This window comes from Haliotis asinina, chromosome 15, assembly GCF_037392515.1.
Source record: "Haliotis asinina isolate JCU_RB_2024 chromosome 15, JCU_Hal_asi_v2, whole genome shotgun sequence".
NCBI classification, from domain to species: domain Eukaryota; kingdom Metazoa; phylum Mollusca; class Gastropoda; order Lepetellida; family Haliotidae; genus Haliotis; species Haliotis asinina.
Window position 1 is genome coordinate 5503248 of NC_090294.1, and position 14233 is coordinate 5517480.

General features: G+C 39.1%; 1 protein-coding gene across 1 annotated transcript; it reads right to left on the bottom strand.

Annotated features, from left to right (window-relative positions):
* Positions 1-12825: 12825 nt before the first annotated feature.
* On the bottom strand, positions 12826-13899 carry LOC137266202 (uncharacterized). The gene has a single exon (XM_067801705.1). The coding sequence runs from the start codon at positions 13897-13899 to the stop codon at positions 12826-12828; it is 1074 nt and encodes a 357-aa protein (XP_067657806.1).
* Between the last annotated feature and the right edge of the window lie 334 nt (positions 13900-14233).

A 14233-nucleotide genomic window follows, 5' to 3' on the forward strand; every position in this document is an offset into this window, starting at 1 on the left:
GCACGCCCACATTCGTGTCAGTGTAGAAATGTCGTGGCGTACCCACGTCGTGTGCTGCTTTAGTCGCCCACGTTGCTAGATAGTGTGAGAGGAAATCAAAGCATCAATTATACGTGTACTAATATGAGTGGTTAGGATTACGTACTGTGTTTATGATAAAATTCCTTTTGATTCAGTTAGTAATCAAGAGGTTTGTTTGTGAACAGCCCCCATCCCCGCTCTAACAAACAAACTCTTAATAGGAACTCTGCAAATCACATCTGCATGCACCCACAATGCTGAGTGCATCGTATAGTTATTATTCACAGATGGAAATAAACAAATAAATAAAATTGTGAATTGTTACAATTTAATAATTTTGAATAAAAATATTGTACGTCAGTACACTACCGCTGCCTGACGTTGTAAGCTCATTAATCCTCACGAGAACATTATTGCATACTGCACTGTACGGGTCAGAGAATAAAGTCTTGTCACAGTCGTCAACCAGTTGACATGTTTTGTAGTTTGTTCATGTATATGGAACATTAATTAATTGACGAACCTATCATGAATATTCAGAAAGAGACACAGAGGCAAGTCAACTACAACACCACGTGAACAGATGTAACAGTCGGTCATACCATAGTTTGACAATTTAAAACAGCTGAATTTTTAACTGAACTGTATTTTCAAAATAAAAATACTCACCCAACTCAACTAACAAATTCACCAAACTGAAATTGTCTACTATATTTGAATATGATTTCAATTCATTTTCTAACTGTATTTCCTGTGTTTTCTCAAACTTGAGTAAAAAATGCTGCTTAAGTCTAAACTCAGACTTACCTTTGTTTCGAGAAATCGGGGCCTGGATTTGACTTTTGGCGAGGGTGAGTGAGTGAGTGAAAATTTATAATCACATGGCCAATGTTTCAGGCATATCGTGGCTAAACTTAATTCTGAATTCAGAACACATATATATAATTTATATAAAAAACATTGTCAACGAAGGACAGTGAAATTACTAGGGTACCACATATTTGTTACACCTCGATCAAGAGATTAAGATAATAAGCTAACAAACTAACGACGTGAGATAATGGCAAAAGATCGCAACTGAGGTTAGGCCACTAGACTAGAGAGCGTGGGAATATTTCTGCTTCCTGCACGGTCCCCTTCCTGAATTTATATCCCCCCTTCAACCGCTAGTCAAAAGTACAAACATCCTACGATTACAGACGGTGGTAGCTTTGAATATTCTCTGACTACGTTTGAGTAATGATCACTTTACCAGAGTTTTGGTAGCTTTACCAAACCTCCTGTATGTGAAACACTTTGGTCCCTGATATGGTAACATTAATTTCCCCTCAGAGGTGGCAAATTCCATTTCCAAGTTCACGTTGTCATGAAGCTATTTCTGTTCAGGCTGATCATCATTGGGCTCTAGGCGATGACCAGAGAGGCTTTCCAAGACCCCCTGGAAAATGAGTGCCAAACAGTTTCAGGATCATTTAAATTAGGATTGCCTAATGGTCTCAACACGCTCCAAATTAGATCGACCATATTTGTTTAAATATAGACCACCGCTCCGTTTGTTTGGCCTCACAAGGTTGGTTAACACTGGGCGATGAAAGGAAGACCAATCTAAACATTGATCGTATGAAGTAAGAATCAGGTTAACAGAAAGGTCCAACATTACTGTTCGGAACTACTACGATTACGAGTGTTCCATCAAGGACATAACAAACGTAGGAACTGCACACTCTTATGTTAGTTTATGCATTGCAAGCCCCAACTGTATATTTGAAATGATAGACAGAACACAGACAGTAAGCAAAATGACAACTTAAAGAACCTTTAAGGCCCCCATGCGATCTACGGCTAACACCCACACACTGGTGTTCAGCAACCCATGCTTGTCGTTAGAGGCACCTGACTTGGTTTGTCAACGTTTCATGGCATTTGCAATATCCTTTTGGAATTTCCAAAAAGGTAACCAAAACCATTTTTCTCATAATTCCATACATCTTTATATGCGTTAATTGAGTGACTGAAGGATTTGTTTATCTGAAAAATACCTCAGTTACTAGTAGTTAATACTATATGTGAGTAATTTTGCTTGAAAGAGTGTTTCTATGAGGCAACACAATACGACATTGCTTGAATGATTTCGTATTCCAGTCCTGACAAGGTCGGGGCTAGAATCTCTTTGATATGTACGTGGAAAAGTAGAAGTCTAATCAGCAAACAATATAAATAACACTTAGAACGTAGGCGCATAATGCCAGGACATGGTACAGGGCGAAAGCAGTTCACCAATGCTGTCTTTACCTAAATCCAGCGATTACATACGTTTTCAAATTTCCATGAAAATAAATACTGGACATATCTGATAGATCACATGCCTACTGATACTCCCTAATGTGATATTGTTTCCTGACGTCTAGACACAAGAGAGCTCGTCGAGGGATACTTTATACACAGGAAAATTGTCTAGAGATAATGAAAATTCTATTTTTTGCTAGAAGTCGTATAAAGCTCAGCGCGGCACGATTGCTTCAAGATCTGTCGTGACGTTTGGTCGTATATAAAACTGTCCAACACCACTGTCCCCTTATGAAGTGACTGTCGAACAAATGCGCTTCGCACCAGCAAGCTTCAGTTAGAGATTATAATTACGGTAGTGTTCTTGTCTTTGAAAGTGGATGCATCCTCGTCGGGTCAGAGAACGTACAGCGGGAAAATTACTTAATGGCATTTAGTCCCAAGCCGCAAAGAGACACAGAATATGTCACCAAGAGTAGTCAGATGGGCTACCTTGCACGACTCCTAAACGTTTCTTATTTCTAAAAATAAATCACATGCAGCACAGTTTGTGTCGCGAAATATCCTTCTGTTCACACAGCAGTGACTCAAAGCCCCAAGGATGAGATGGTTACATGAGTGTTAGCCTTCTGGTGACAGTCGTATACTCCTTCGGGAGTTGAAAATAAAACCTTTGTGCATACTGTGCTAAATAGATGAGTCGTAATAATGTTATTACCATGCTTCATCGGAGGATGACATATAGGGCAGTCCGAATATCTATATAATATCAAGACATTATACTCAGATTGCATTTGTGTTTAAAGATATATATCCTGATCCGAATTAGTGAATGCTGTCCTGTGTACAAAGGCACTACAGGATGTAATGTCTGACTTTTCATGCAAAACATTTGATCATAATGTATATTTAAAACATGCACTGCTTTATGGCTACACGGAAAACATTCTGAATCGATACTATCAGGATGTTGATGAGCAACGACAACAGTTCACAAGGCCACACATATATGATTACCTTCCGTGAAAGCGAACGAACAAGGGCGAATCCGATTCGACTTCCAGTGCGTTTCATTGTGCCTCGGATTACTAATTACCCCTGACAAACATTGCCAGAAACTCACGTGTTTGCTTTACTCCATTGGCTTTAGAGATCCGAGCTTAAAACACTTGGTTTCACATTCCACACAAATGTCAGCAGGAAGGCCACTATTGAAATTGATTTTGTACACATTGAAGTGGACATGGGAGTTGTCAATTAAAGAGTGTGTTGCTGTAAGCCTTCATATATGATTTACTTAACGACAGATCCGGTATTGATATGTATAGAGTATCATGTAATATTCTTCTGCCAAATGGAAGCTTGCTTGTATTATACAATATTCGTGATGGATGTCTACGTATGCGTGTGCGTGCGTGCGTGCGTGCGTGCGTGCGTGTGTTTGTGGGTGTGCGTGGGGGTGAATGTGTACACTCTCATACGTCAACTGATTAAATATCGCAAGAATTTCCAGTCAGACCCAAGAGACCTCCTACAGGGCATATTGCATTTTAGATGCATGAAAATATATAGATCTAACACTAATGTGTCCACAATTCCTGTTTAAAAGAGAATACAGGACGTGACATTAAATGTACAACGTTGAGGAGTTATTATTCATTTGAATTGCCTTAGGTAGCTAACTGGTATTAGCACAAGAACACATTTTAGAAAACAAAAGGTAAACCAAGAAAAATCCGAATCAGAGTGTGAAAAGTAAAGCCATGACAAAAAAACTTTTTAAATAAAATCCGATTTCGTTAAGAGAAATTGACATTTGCATCTTACATTGCTACCAAACATCTCCGTGAGTACATAACTCCCTTCAATCATCTCAAGCACCGCGAGGACGATTAAAGCCCTCAGCTTTTAAACTTAGTTCCGAAGTGTTTCATTCGTGAATTAGTTTTCTGCAGTTGCTGCCTCGAAGGGCGATTGCCGGCTGGATTTTCCAGCGTACACGTGTGATAATGTGATATTCTGAGTTTTCAATATGTTATTTGAATCACTCTATGCCTTATAAAACCCACCTCGATTTTGTTCTTTATATTGAATATTAAAGGTTAAGCTGAATATTGAACTCATTGCTACAGAACAAAAATATTGATAATGCCTTGTCAAACTTTAACGCTCAGACTGGGAAAAATATGTATGCTGTTGTTTCAGATTAATAACTGAAAAATTCGTAACTGTTTGGCTGAGCTAGCAAACGCTCAGGCAGCATTTTCTCTTGCAATGGGTTATGGTATGTTGGACAGTCGTGTTTGACTAACCACCTCATTGTGAGACAAATCTTTGGTAATTCTATTCAGTCAATCTTGTCAATCAAAATGGCGTATCCACATCAACGAACAATAACTGATCTTGGTCGGATAATGAAATATTATGCTGTCGGCAGAAATTTTGTAAGATGGCGTTAGACATTACCCGCATCATGTATCAAACATTTACAAACCATTCTACAGAATATTGCAATCAAACACAACGTTCAAACACATATGACATTACATTCATGGAATGTTTAAGTGTACAAAATTGAACTGAAATACATATGTAAGAAAACGTAAATATATGCAATCCTTATTGTTGTATATGAATTCGGACACACGAAAGGCACACTTATGGAACTGTACGGACGGTCGGCGCAACGGGTAGCGCAGGATATGCTTACCTATTTTGTTACAACACCTGGTGTCGTCACATATTTCCAGTGTTCCTTTAATGTCGTTGTCACCACAAATTAGCCTTTCAAGCCCAGTGAAATCTCTTTCGGCAGATATTCACTAAAACTCACTCTACATGATTAATGTTTCCTGTTGAACACTGCCATTTTCAGAAATATATCTCTAGTCTCAAGTCTCTTACGTCTGGATGCTAGAAATTAGATGCAATGACCGTTTGTTTGCACTTATCGAGGATTATCAGTTTACAGCCAGGTTTATTATTGAACTGATTCTATTACCATCTGAAATAGAACTCAGGGTTATTTGCATAATCAGCATCTCAGGAAAGTGTCCTAGAGTGTTAGCACCACTGAAACACTTTAATCCACTACAAAAGGGTGCACAGAATATTCCTTTTTTCTGAAGGTACACACATATGTACAGCATGGGTTACACATATATGAGCAAGGTCTCTTCTGAATAACATCCAAGGGGAATAACACTTATGTAATGCCCTCAATATAGGTTCTGGCACGGAAATACATGTTCACTGTTTTTCACAGCTTCCACACATGGGAGAGAGGGTTGTACTTGACCTCCGTGCTGTCAAGCACCGTGTGATCTTAGTATGGACAAGAACTCAAGGACAACGCTTTAGGAGAATCCAGTTAATAATTTAAGTAATTATGTTCTGTGTTCTGCCTTGTACCCTTAGGATAATTGAAGGTCAATATGCAACACGTAATTTTCACACAAAGACGGAAGATACTCCAACATCTGGAACTGATTTCAAATGAATATGTGGAATTTCTAAAACAACGACAGTCTCCTTTCCTTAGCTTTTGGAAATCTGTAATTTAAGTCACTGTGTGGAAGTGTGAATCGGGATATTCAGTAACTGTAAGGCCGGTCTCATAACATTTATAGTTGGATAACGATCAAACTCCGTTTTGAATGGATTTAATAACAGTGGAGTTTCTGAGAATTTTGACAGGCCTTAATAAGTTTTCCGTCACGAGACTGCACTTGTCAACTTGCATACAGGCTTGCTTCTGGTATTGCTGTTTAATGTATCTAGTTCCCGTTATATTGGAAACGCTATGAGCCTCTCCGGGCATCATGTGTCTAAATGTCTCCATACTACAATAATATGATTACCTCTGGGAAATGACAGTATAGACACAACGTATGATGTTTAATCTTCCGAAGTGTCATCAAGCACGCCCACATTCATGTCAGTGTAGAAATGTCGTGGCGTACCCACGTCGTGTGCTGTTTTAGTCACCCACGTTGCTGCATAGTGTGAGAGGAAATCGAATCACAAATTATACGAGTGCTAATATGAGTGGTTAGGATTAAGTACTGCGTTTATGATAAAATTCCTTTTGATTCAGTTAGCAATCAAAAGCCCCCAACCCCAACAAACAACAAACAACAAAGAGAAACAACTCCGAGAACCAAACCAACATGCACCCATAATGCTGAGCGCATATTATAATTTTTATTCACAGATTGACAAAAAATGTAAACACAACCAAAGGCAACTTAACTAAATATCAAAATAAACTTGGCCCTCGAGTGACCCTGGGTCAGTAGGCTGCTTTGACTGATCATCAGCTGTTGTCACTTCTCAACGCAGCTAATAGAACTTCAATATATTGTGGGTAGAAGGTGGAGGAAATCTGGGTCGAAACCAGAGAACGGAAACCATGTCGCTTAAAATTACTGTGTTTGTAATTTTGGACACACTCGGTAAATCCGTTTCATATTTACCTTATATTTTGATGCCAAATTACCCATTGTCAGTGTTGAGCAGGAACATCATTGTTATCACATGAATAACGATTCACAGGCTTAGCTAAACCAATTTCTTTCCGAATAATGGCCCAGGTCTTGGTATCATGATAATTATTATGCAAGTATTATATTATCTATGTGCCATATTACCTGTCAAATAATTAAATGGCATTTTCCCATTATAAAGATACCAACACAATCCTTTCTCCTGCAGTAATATGAAAATCCACTTCAGTTATATGCTCGAAAAATATAGTTAATAGTTCATTGCATCAGTATGAAAATCCATATCTAAATATCAGTCAGTGACACTATAACGGGTGTGATAACAATACATAGTTTCAGACTTAAAGTGACTTTGGAAATTGTTGTTATGGTGATGGTGAATGAATAAAGATTCCTTGAACAATATCTATTATGGGAGTTATTTAAAGGAAAATGCCTCTCAAAGAAGATTTATATTATCGTCAAGTATCTCTGCTAACGGGATAATGCCTCATACAATTACATCTAAGTTATATGTGTATGAATCATAATAAATCAGTCTGTTTGTAAAAAGATGATCGCGTATCCTGCCCCACAGGTGGCAAGCGTCACAAACACACACAGAGGCAAGCCAACTATTACGAAAAAGTAACAGCACGTAAACAACAGTAACAGGTGCTCATACCATAGTTTGGTAGATCAAGATATAACTTTGACATTCAGTTCGCCTCCTTCTGCATGACCTATAAAAAGAAAAGACAAGACGCAGATTCTACATGCGTGTTCCTACTTGAGACACTTTGATTCCATAAAAACCTGCATAAAATCAAACGCAGTTTAGCACGGAAACCCAGAATCGGAGCCTGGCTTGCGTTAATAACATTTGTTGGAATTATCAGTAAGCAGTACCAGTGTCATGAGGATACAAGTAGGTACGTAATCTCGGGTTACCATCGAGTATCGATCGCAGTTTGATAAGATGCAACAACTCCTCATCATTTGGACACGATTCAATTTGCAGTATTTGGCGATATGTCAGGGTTAGAGCTATTTACTGAAGTTAAGTGCTGAAATAATCACGCTCTGGGAATCTGGGCTCTTAGTAGAGATCCCTGAGTCAGTACTGAACATACAAACTACACATACAGGCAACCAAAGCACGCACCGACTCAGACACGTGATAATAATCCTAGTCGAGCTATCTAATCCAGATGTCAGATGACACTCTGAAAGCAAAAGTGAAGTCAACAACCCTAACGGCATCAAACCCACCGTCTTGTCTTGCAACACATAACGGCGACCTTTTCTAGCACGCTGTCTTTCCAAGACAGAATTGGAAGCACATGCCATCTGTCAAGATGTGCTAGGACAATGCACGTGTGCAAAGGTGACACATTGCTTTGAACCCCTTGTGAACATCCCCCACATTCACTAGATTGTGTGTGTGTATGTGCGCGTGCGTGCGTGTGTATAAGTGGGCGCAGTGGCCTGGTCGTCTCAGACACTGTAGAGTGTCGCCTCCCTTTAGCACGTCATAAACATGAGTGAACGTGAGTTCGAATCCTGTTCGTCTGAGCTCATGAGTGTACCCGAAGGAGTAAACAGCATGTGATGGATATCATTCATATAGATATCATTCAAAGCCACGTTGAATGAGTGAGTGAGTGAGTTATTATTTAACGTCACATCGGCAATATCTCAGCCATATCGTGACGAGAACATTTAATACTGAAATGAAGTATATATATATCTATTATGAAACCTGTCAACGAAGGACAGTAAAACAACTAGAATATCACAGATGAGAATATAAAACTAGTAACTATACCTAAAACAATTTATCTATAGAGGACAATACAATATAAAACTGGGCTATAGATTGCTAACAACTGAAGGTAGATCACCATACTAGGACCATGGGGACTTACAGTACCTTTGCTACCTGCATGGACCCTAGCTGGATTTAAATCATCCCCTCAGCCGTCAGCAATTTCGGAAATCTAGCTATACAATAAGAAAGCACTTATACTACGATTAAAAACCTGGAAATTTAGAATTTACTTTGAATGTTTGTGGACTTACGTACCCTCTCAGGGGGACAATAGTTTTACAGTACTTCAACCCCCTTTGAGGATACAGCCACTAACAAGCACAGTTATGAATTTAAACTTCCAATAATAAAATATTTATCTATTTACAATTCGGTCAATAAATCCAATTCTTTTAAAAATGCAATGATTAAATGAGAGCTTGTGTTATTAAAAAGATCCTTCAGAGTTCGTGAATTAAAATACTGATGCCTTGTGATGGAATACTCAACACAGTCAAGCAGGATATGCTTGACTGTGATTCTTCCATCACAAGGGATACAAAACGGAGGATCCTCACCTTTAAGCAAATATTTATGTGTATATCTTGTGTGGCCAATACGACATCGTCGCATGATGACCTCCTCAAATCTGGACTGACAACCCAAGTAGGTGTAGCCAATATACGGTTTTATTTCATGTAATTTATTGATACCTACTTGAGTGTCCCACTTCTTCTGCATTAGATCACGGATATACGTTCTAATACTAACTTTGTAATCTGAATATGGAAGAAGAAGTGGTGTCACAGATTTGTTGAGTGCTGCCTTGGCAGCAAGATCGGCCATCACATTCCCAGAAATACCTACGTGACTGGGTAACCAACAGAAGACGATGTCGTATTGACCAGTAGCAAGAGTATTATACAATTCAATAATTTCAATTAAAAGTGGATGTTTACAAGAAAGAGTTTTAATCGCCTGAAGACAAGAAAGAGAGTCTGAATAGATTATATATTGTTTACGTTTAGGGTGTCTTTGAATATATGTGAGAGCTGTTAATATAGCGTTAGCTTCTGCTGTAAAAATAGAACTATGATCAGGTAATCTAGAAGATATCGTTCTGGATCCAATGACAGTGGCACAAGCCACTGCGCCACCATTCTTGGACCCATCTGTAAATAAGGATTTATAATTGCTATATTTATGTTTCAAATGATTATATTCTTGTTTATACTGTAATTCATTCGTTTCTGACTTTTTAAATGAAGTTAATGTTAGGTCCACTTGGGGTCTGACCAACTGCCAAGGAGGAGAAGAAAGAAGACGGGAGGGAGCTATGTTTTCCAGCTTAATGCCAGCAGCAGAAAGAAAGGGTTTAATTCTATGTCCTAGAGGCGGGACAAGAGAAGACTTTTTGTTGTATAAATCCTCATAAAGGGGATTGAAGACACAGCTATATGCAGGGTTAGATTCATTAGAGTGTAATTTAGTTATGTATTGTAAGGATAATTTAATACGACGTTGTGTAAGAGATGGTTCATCGGCCTCAACGTAAAGACTGTCAATAGGTGAAGTTCTGAAGGAACCAAGACAAAGTCTTAGACCTTGATGATGGACAGAATCAAGAAGTTTCAGGTGGCTTTTGCAGGCTCCGCCATATACGATGGAGCCATAATCAAGTTTGGAACGGACAAGTGATATGTATAAGTGTAGGAGAGTAGCTTGATCCCCTCCCCACTTTGAGTTCGAAACAACTTTGAGTAAATCGAGTGCCTTCAGGCATTTAGTTTTTAGGGATTTGATATGTGGCAAAAAAGTTAAATGGGAGTCGAAAATAAGACCCAAGAACTTGGCCTCCTTCACAACTTTGATGAGAGTGCCATTTAGAAATAGTTCCGGATCCTTATGATGCTTATATTTTCTACAAAAGTGAAGGCAATTAGTTTTAGACTTTGAGAATTTAAAGCCGTTTTGTAGACACCAGGTATTTATTTTATTTAAACACAACTGCAATTGCCGTTCAATAGTGTGCATAGTTTTCCCACGACAAGAAATATTAAAATCATCCACAAAAAGTGATCCGTCTATTGAATCATTTAAAACCTTGGATAAACTATTGATTTTAATACTAAACAATGTGACCGACAAAATACTGCCTTGCGGAACTGATCCTGATTATAATGGTCAGACAGGGTAGAACCCACTCGGACTTGAAATTGTCTGTCACTCAAAAAACGTGAAATAAAAAGAGGCAAACGACCCCTCAAACCAAAATCATGTAAATCCTTTAAAATACCATGCTTACAGGTGGTATCGTATGCTTTCTCAAGATCAAAGAATATCGATACTGCATGTTGTTTATTAACTACTGCATTTTTAACGAAGGATTCTAGTCGTACCAAATGATCAATGGTACTACGGTTTTTCCTAAAACCACACTGAATATTTGTTATAAGTTTATTGGTTTCAAGATACCACGTTAACCTACTGTTTACCATTTGTTCCATGGTTTTACAAACACAACTCGTTAAAGAGATTGGTCTGTAATTAGACGGATCAGTATGATCCCGGCCAGGCTTTGGAATAGGGACAACAATGGCATTACGCCACGAAGGTGGAAACTCTCCTGAAGTCCATATGTGATCAAATATTTCTAAAAGGATTTCTAAACATGAGTCGGGCAAATGCTTTAGAAGCTGGTAGTGAATATTATCAGCTCCTGTTGCAGTATTATGAGCTTGCTCAAGGGCAGTATGGAGCTCATATAATGAAAATAATTCGTTATAATCTTCACCATTGTCTGAATTAAAATTGATTTTTTTCTTCTCCTGTTCTTTCTGATATTGTTGAAACTCAGGGACATAATTTGATGAAGATGAATTCTTGGCTAAGGTTGCACCAAGTTTATTTGCAATGTCAGTTTTGTTAGTTAATATAGTCTCACCGTCCTTCAGATGATGAATAGTAGATTTGGAGCCTTTGCCCTTTATTCTTTGGATCATGTTCCACACCTTTGACATTGGTGTACGTGAATTTATTCTGGAAACATAATCTCGCCAAGACTGACGTTTGTTTTGTTTAAATGCACGTCTAGCCTTAGCGTTAGTAATTCTGACATTGTCTAGATTATGGACAGTAGGATGTTTGCGAAAATATTTTTCAGCTTTCTTCCTACACTTTCTAGCCTGTTTACATTCATTAGTAAACCATGGTTTACGAATGTGCGGAATTGGAGAGGACTGTGGAATTGTTTTGTCAGCAATGTCGTTTAGGATGCTCGAAAACGACTGTATAGGATCTTCACTGTTCTTAAAAAGATCACGCTTCAAGTGTTCAACACACAGAGTCTGATATAAAGACCAATCAGCCCTGGCAAAGTTCCTTCTTAATACAGGTGGATCATCAGCAGGGTTTATGTTTTTGAGAATGGTGGGGAAGTGATCACTGCCACATAGGTCATCATGGACCATCCATTCAAATCCATTATATAAGGTGGAATCAGCTAGTGATACATCCAGGGAAGAATATGTTCCCGTAGCTGGATGTAAATAAGTGACTGAGTCGTCATTTAAAATACATAACTTATTATTGGAAATGAATTCCTCTAAAATTTTACCTTTATTATTAGTATTTTCACTTCCCCAAAGCGGATTGTGTCCGTTAAGGTCCCCCATAATAATGCATGGTTTTGGAAGCTGATCATATAGATTTTGAAGATCGGATTGGCGAACATCTGAAGATGGAGGAATATACAAACTGCACAATGTCAAAACAATGTGTAAAGTCAGGCGAACTGCAACTGTTTGAAGATTCGTATTTAGAGTAACAGGGCTAAGTGTCACACTCTGGTGAACCAAAATAGAAGCACCTCCAGTTGCTCGATCTCCCGGAGGAGAAAAAGAATGATAATTGTTGAACTGTCGTAAAGTAAAGGTATCAGTAGTTTTTAAATACGTCTCTTGGAGACATAGCGCTGATGGCTGAAAGTCCTGTATCAGCAATTGCACTTCGCTGAAATTGTTTTTCAGTCCTCTACAATTCCACTGCAGTATATGTGACAACTGTGTCATGGTGCCTCAATGGGCGATCTTTCACGTGAATGTGAAGAAGAACTATTCCTCCGCTTGTCCTGTTGGGACAGAGTTACGTCCATGTCTAGAGGTCCAAATGAATTTTGGAGAGGAACCTCTGAAGGTGAAGAGTCAGTAAGTGAGAGATTTCTATTTAATTTTTCCCTTTCTTTCGTTTTGATTGAACTGTGGCTGGTTGTGAACTGGCACGTTGCAAGGTAGGCGTTTGTGATGACTCAGGCTGAACATCAGTCTGAGACCCAGACGTCGACAGGATAACTTGGGCAGTAGCTTGTTTGGGTGAAAGGACGGGTTTTTCTGACTTGACCCATGTCAAGTCAGTCTGACACAATATAGACGATGTTACCACAGATCGGGAGACTGCAGCGGAATAAGTTTTAGTCAATGGAGGTGTTGTCTGAGTTTGAAACAGTTTCTTTGCCTCCAGGTAAGAAATATTATTTTGACACTTGAGTTTCATGATATGTGATTCTGTTTGCCACACTGGGCAAGACGCAGCATGAGGGCCATTACAATTGCAGCATTTGAGGTCCTTCTGGCAGTCAGTGCCATCATGGTTGTCACCACACCTATGACAGACAGGAGAGTTCCGACATGAGCTTGAACCATGTCCAAACTTTTGACATTTATAACATCGGAGTGGAGTGGGGACATACACCTCCACTCCAATGTTAAAATAGCCTGCTTTGATGGAATCAGGAAGGGACGAACGAGCAAAAGTCATTAAGTATGTATTTGTGTTAATGATAACACCATCTTTCTTTATTGTGAAACGTTTGACAGCAGTTACCGCCTGGTCTTTCAACTCGGTAGTGATTTCATCCTCAGACATGTCAGACAGGCAACGAGCCCTGTCACGAACAATGCCTCGACAAGAGTTCAGAGACCTGTGCACAGTCACAGCAACCTCAACATTTGCAAATGTTTTGATTGACAGCAAATTGAGAGACTGCTGTCTCCGTGCACACTCCACAAGAAGCGAACCACTACGGAGACGGGTGACGTTGCTCACCTCACCACAAATCCCAGATATAGCTTTGGAAATGGCAAATGGGTTTAGTTTGATTGGTGAAAAATCAACAGCCTCGATCACCAGAAATCGTGCCCATGAATCATTGTTAAAAGAAGTATTTCCAGATGAAACATCCAAATCCTCAAGACGTCTTTTCTTTTCGCTGCGAGATGAACCAGAGTTTATTAGTGCCATGATGAAAGAAAAACGTTTCAGCACCCCTGCTCCCCACCCACCATGGAGTGTCAACAAGGACGGTGTCAAATAGCATCGGATATCCTAGATGCCGACACCAGGGATACAAGGATGTTATACTCCAGTGAGTATGACACAAATAGCAACATTTGTATACCATATTAACTGCCAGGGTGGTTCTGCCCATGACAAGAAATTGGACACATGTTGAATCTGGAGGTCAACATCACCAGATTAGCCCTTGAGCCACCGCCTTCTGGCACAGGACTCTAGGCAATGTAAATATATTACAGAGTAGAACGCACCAATGTAAAGTTATGAATCATTTAAACAT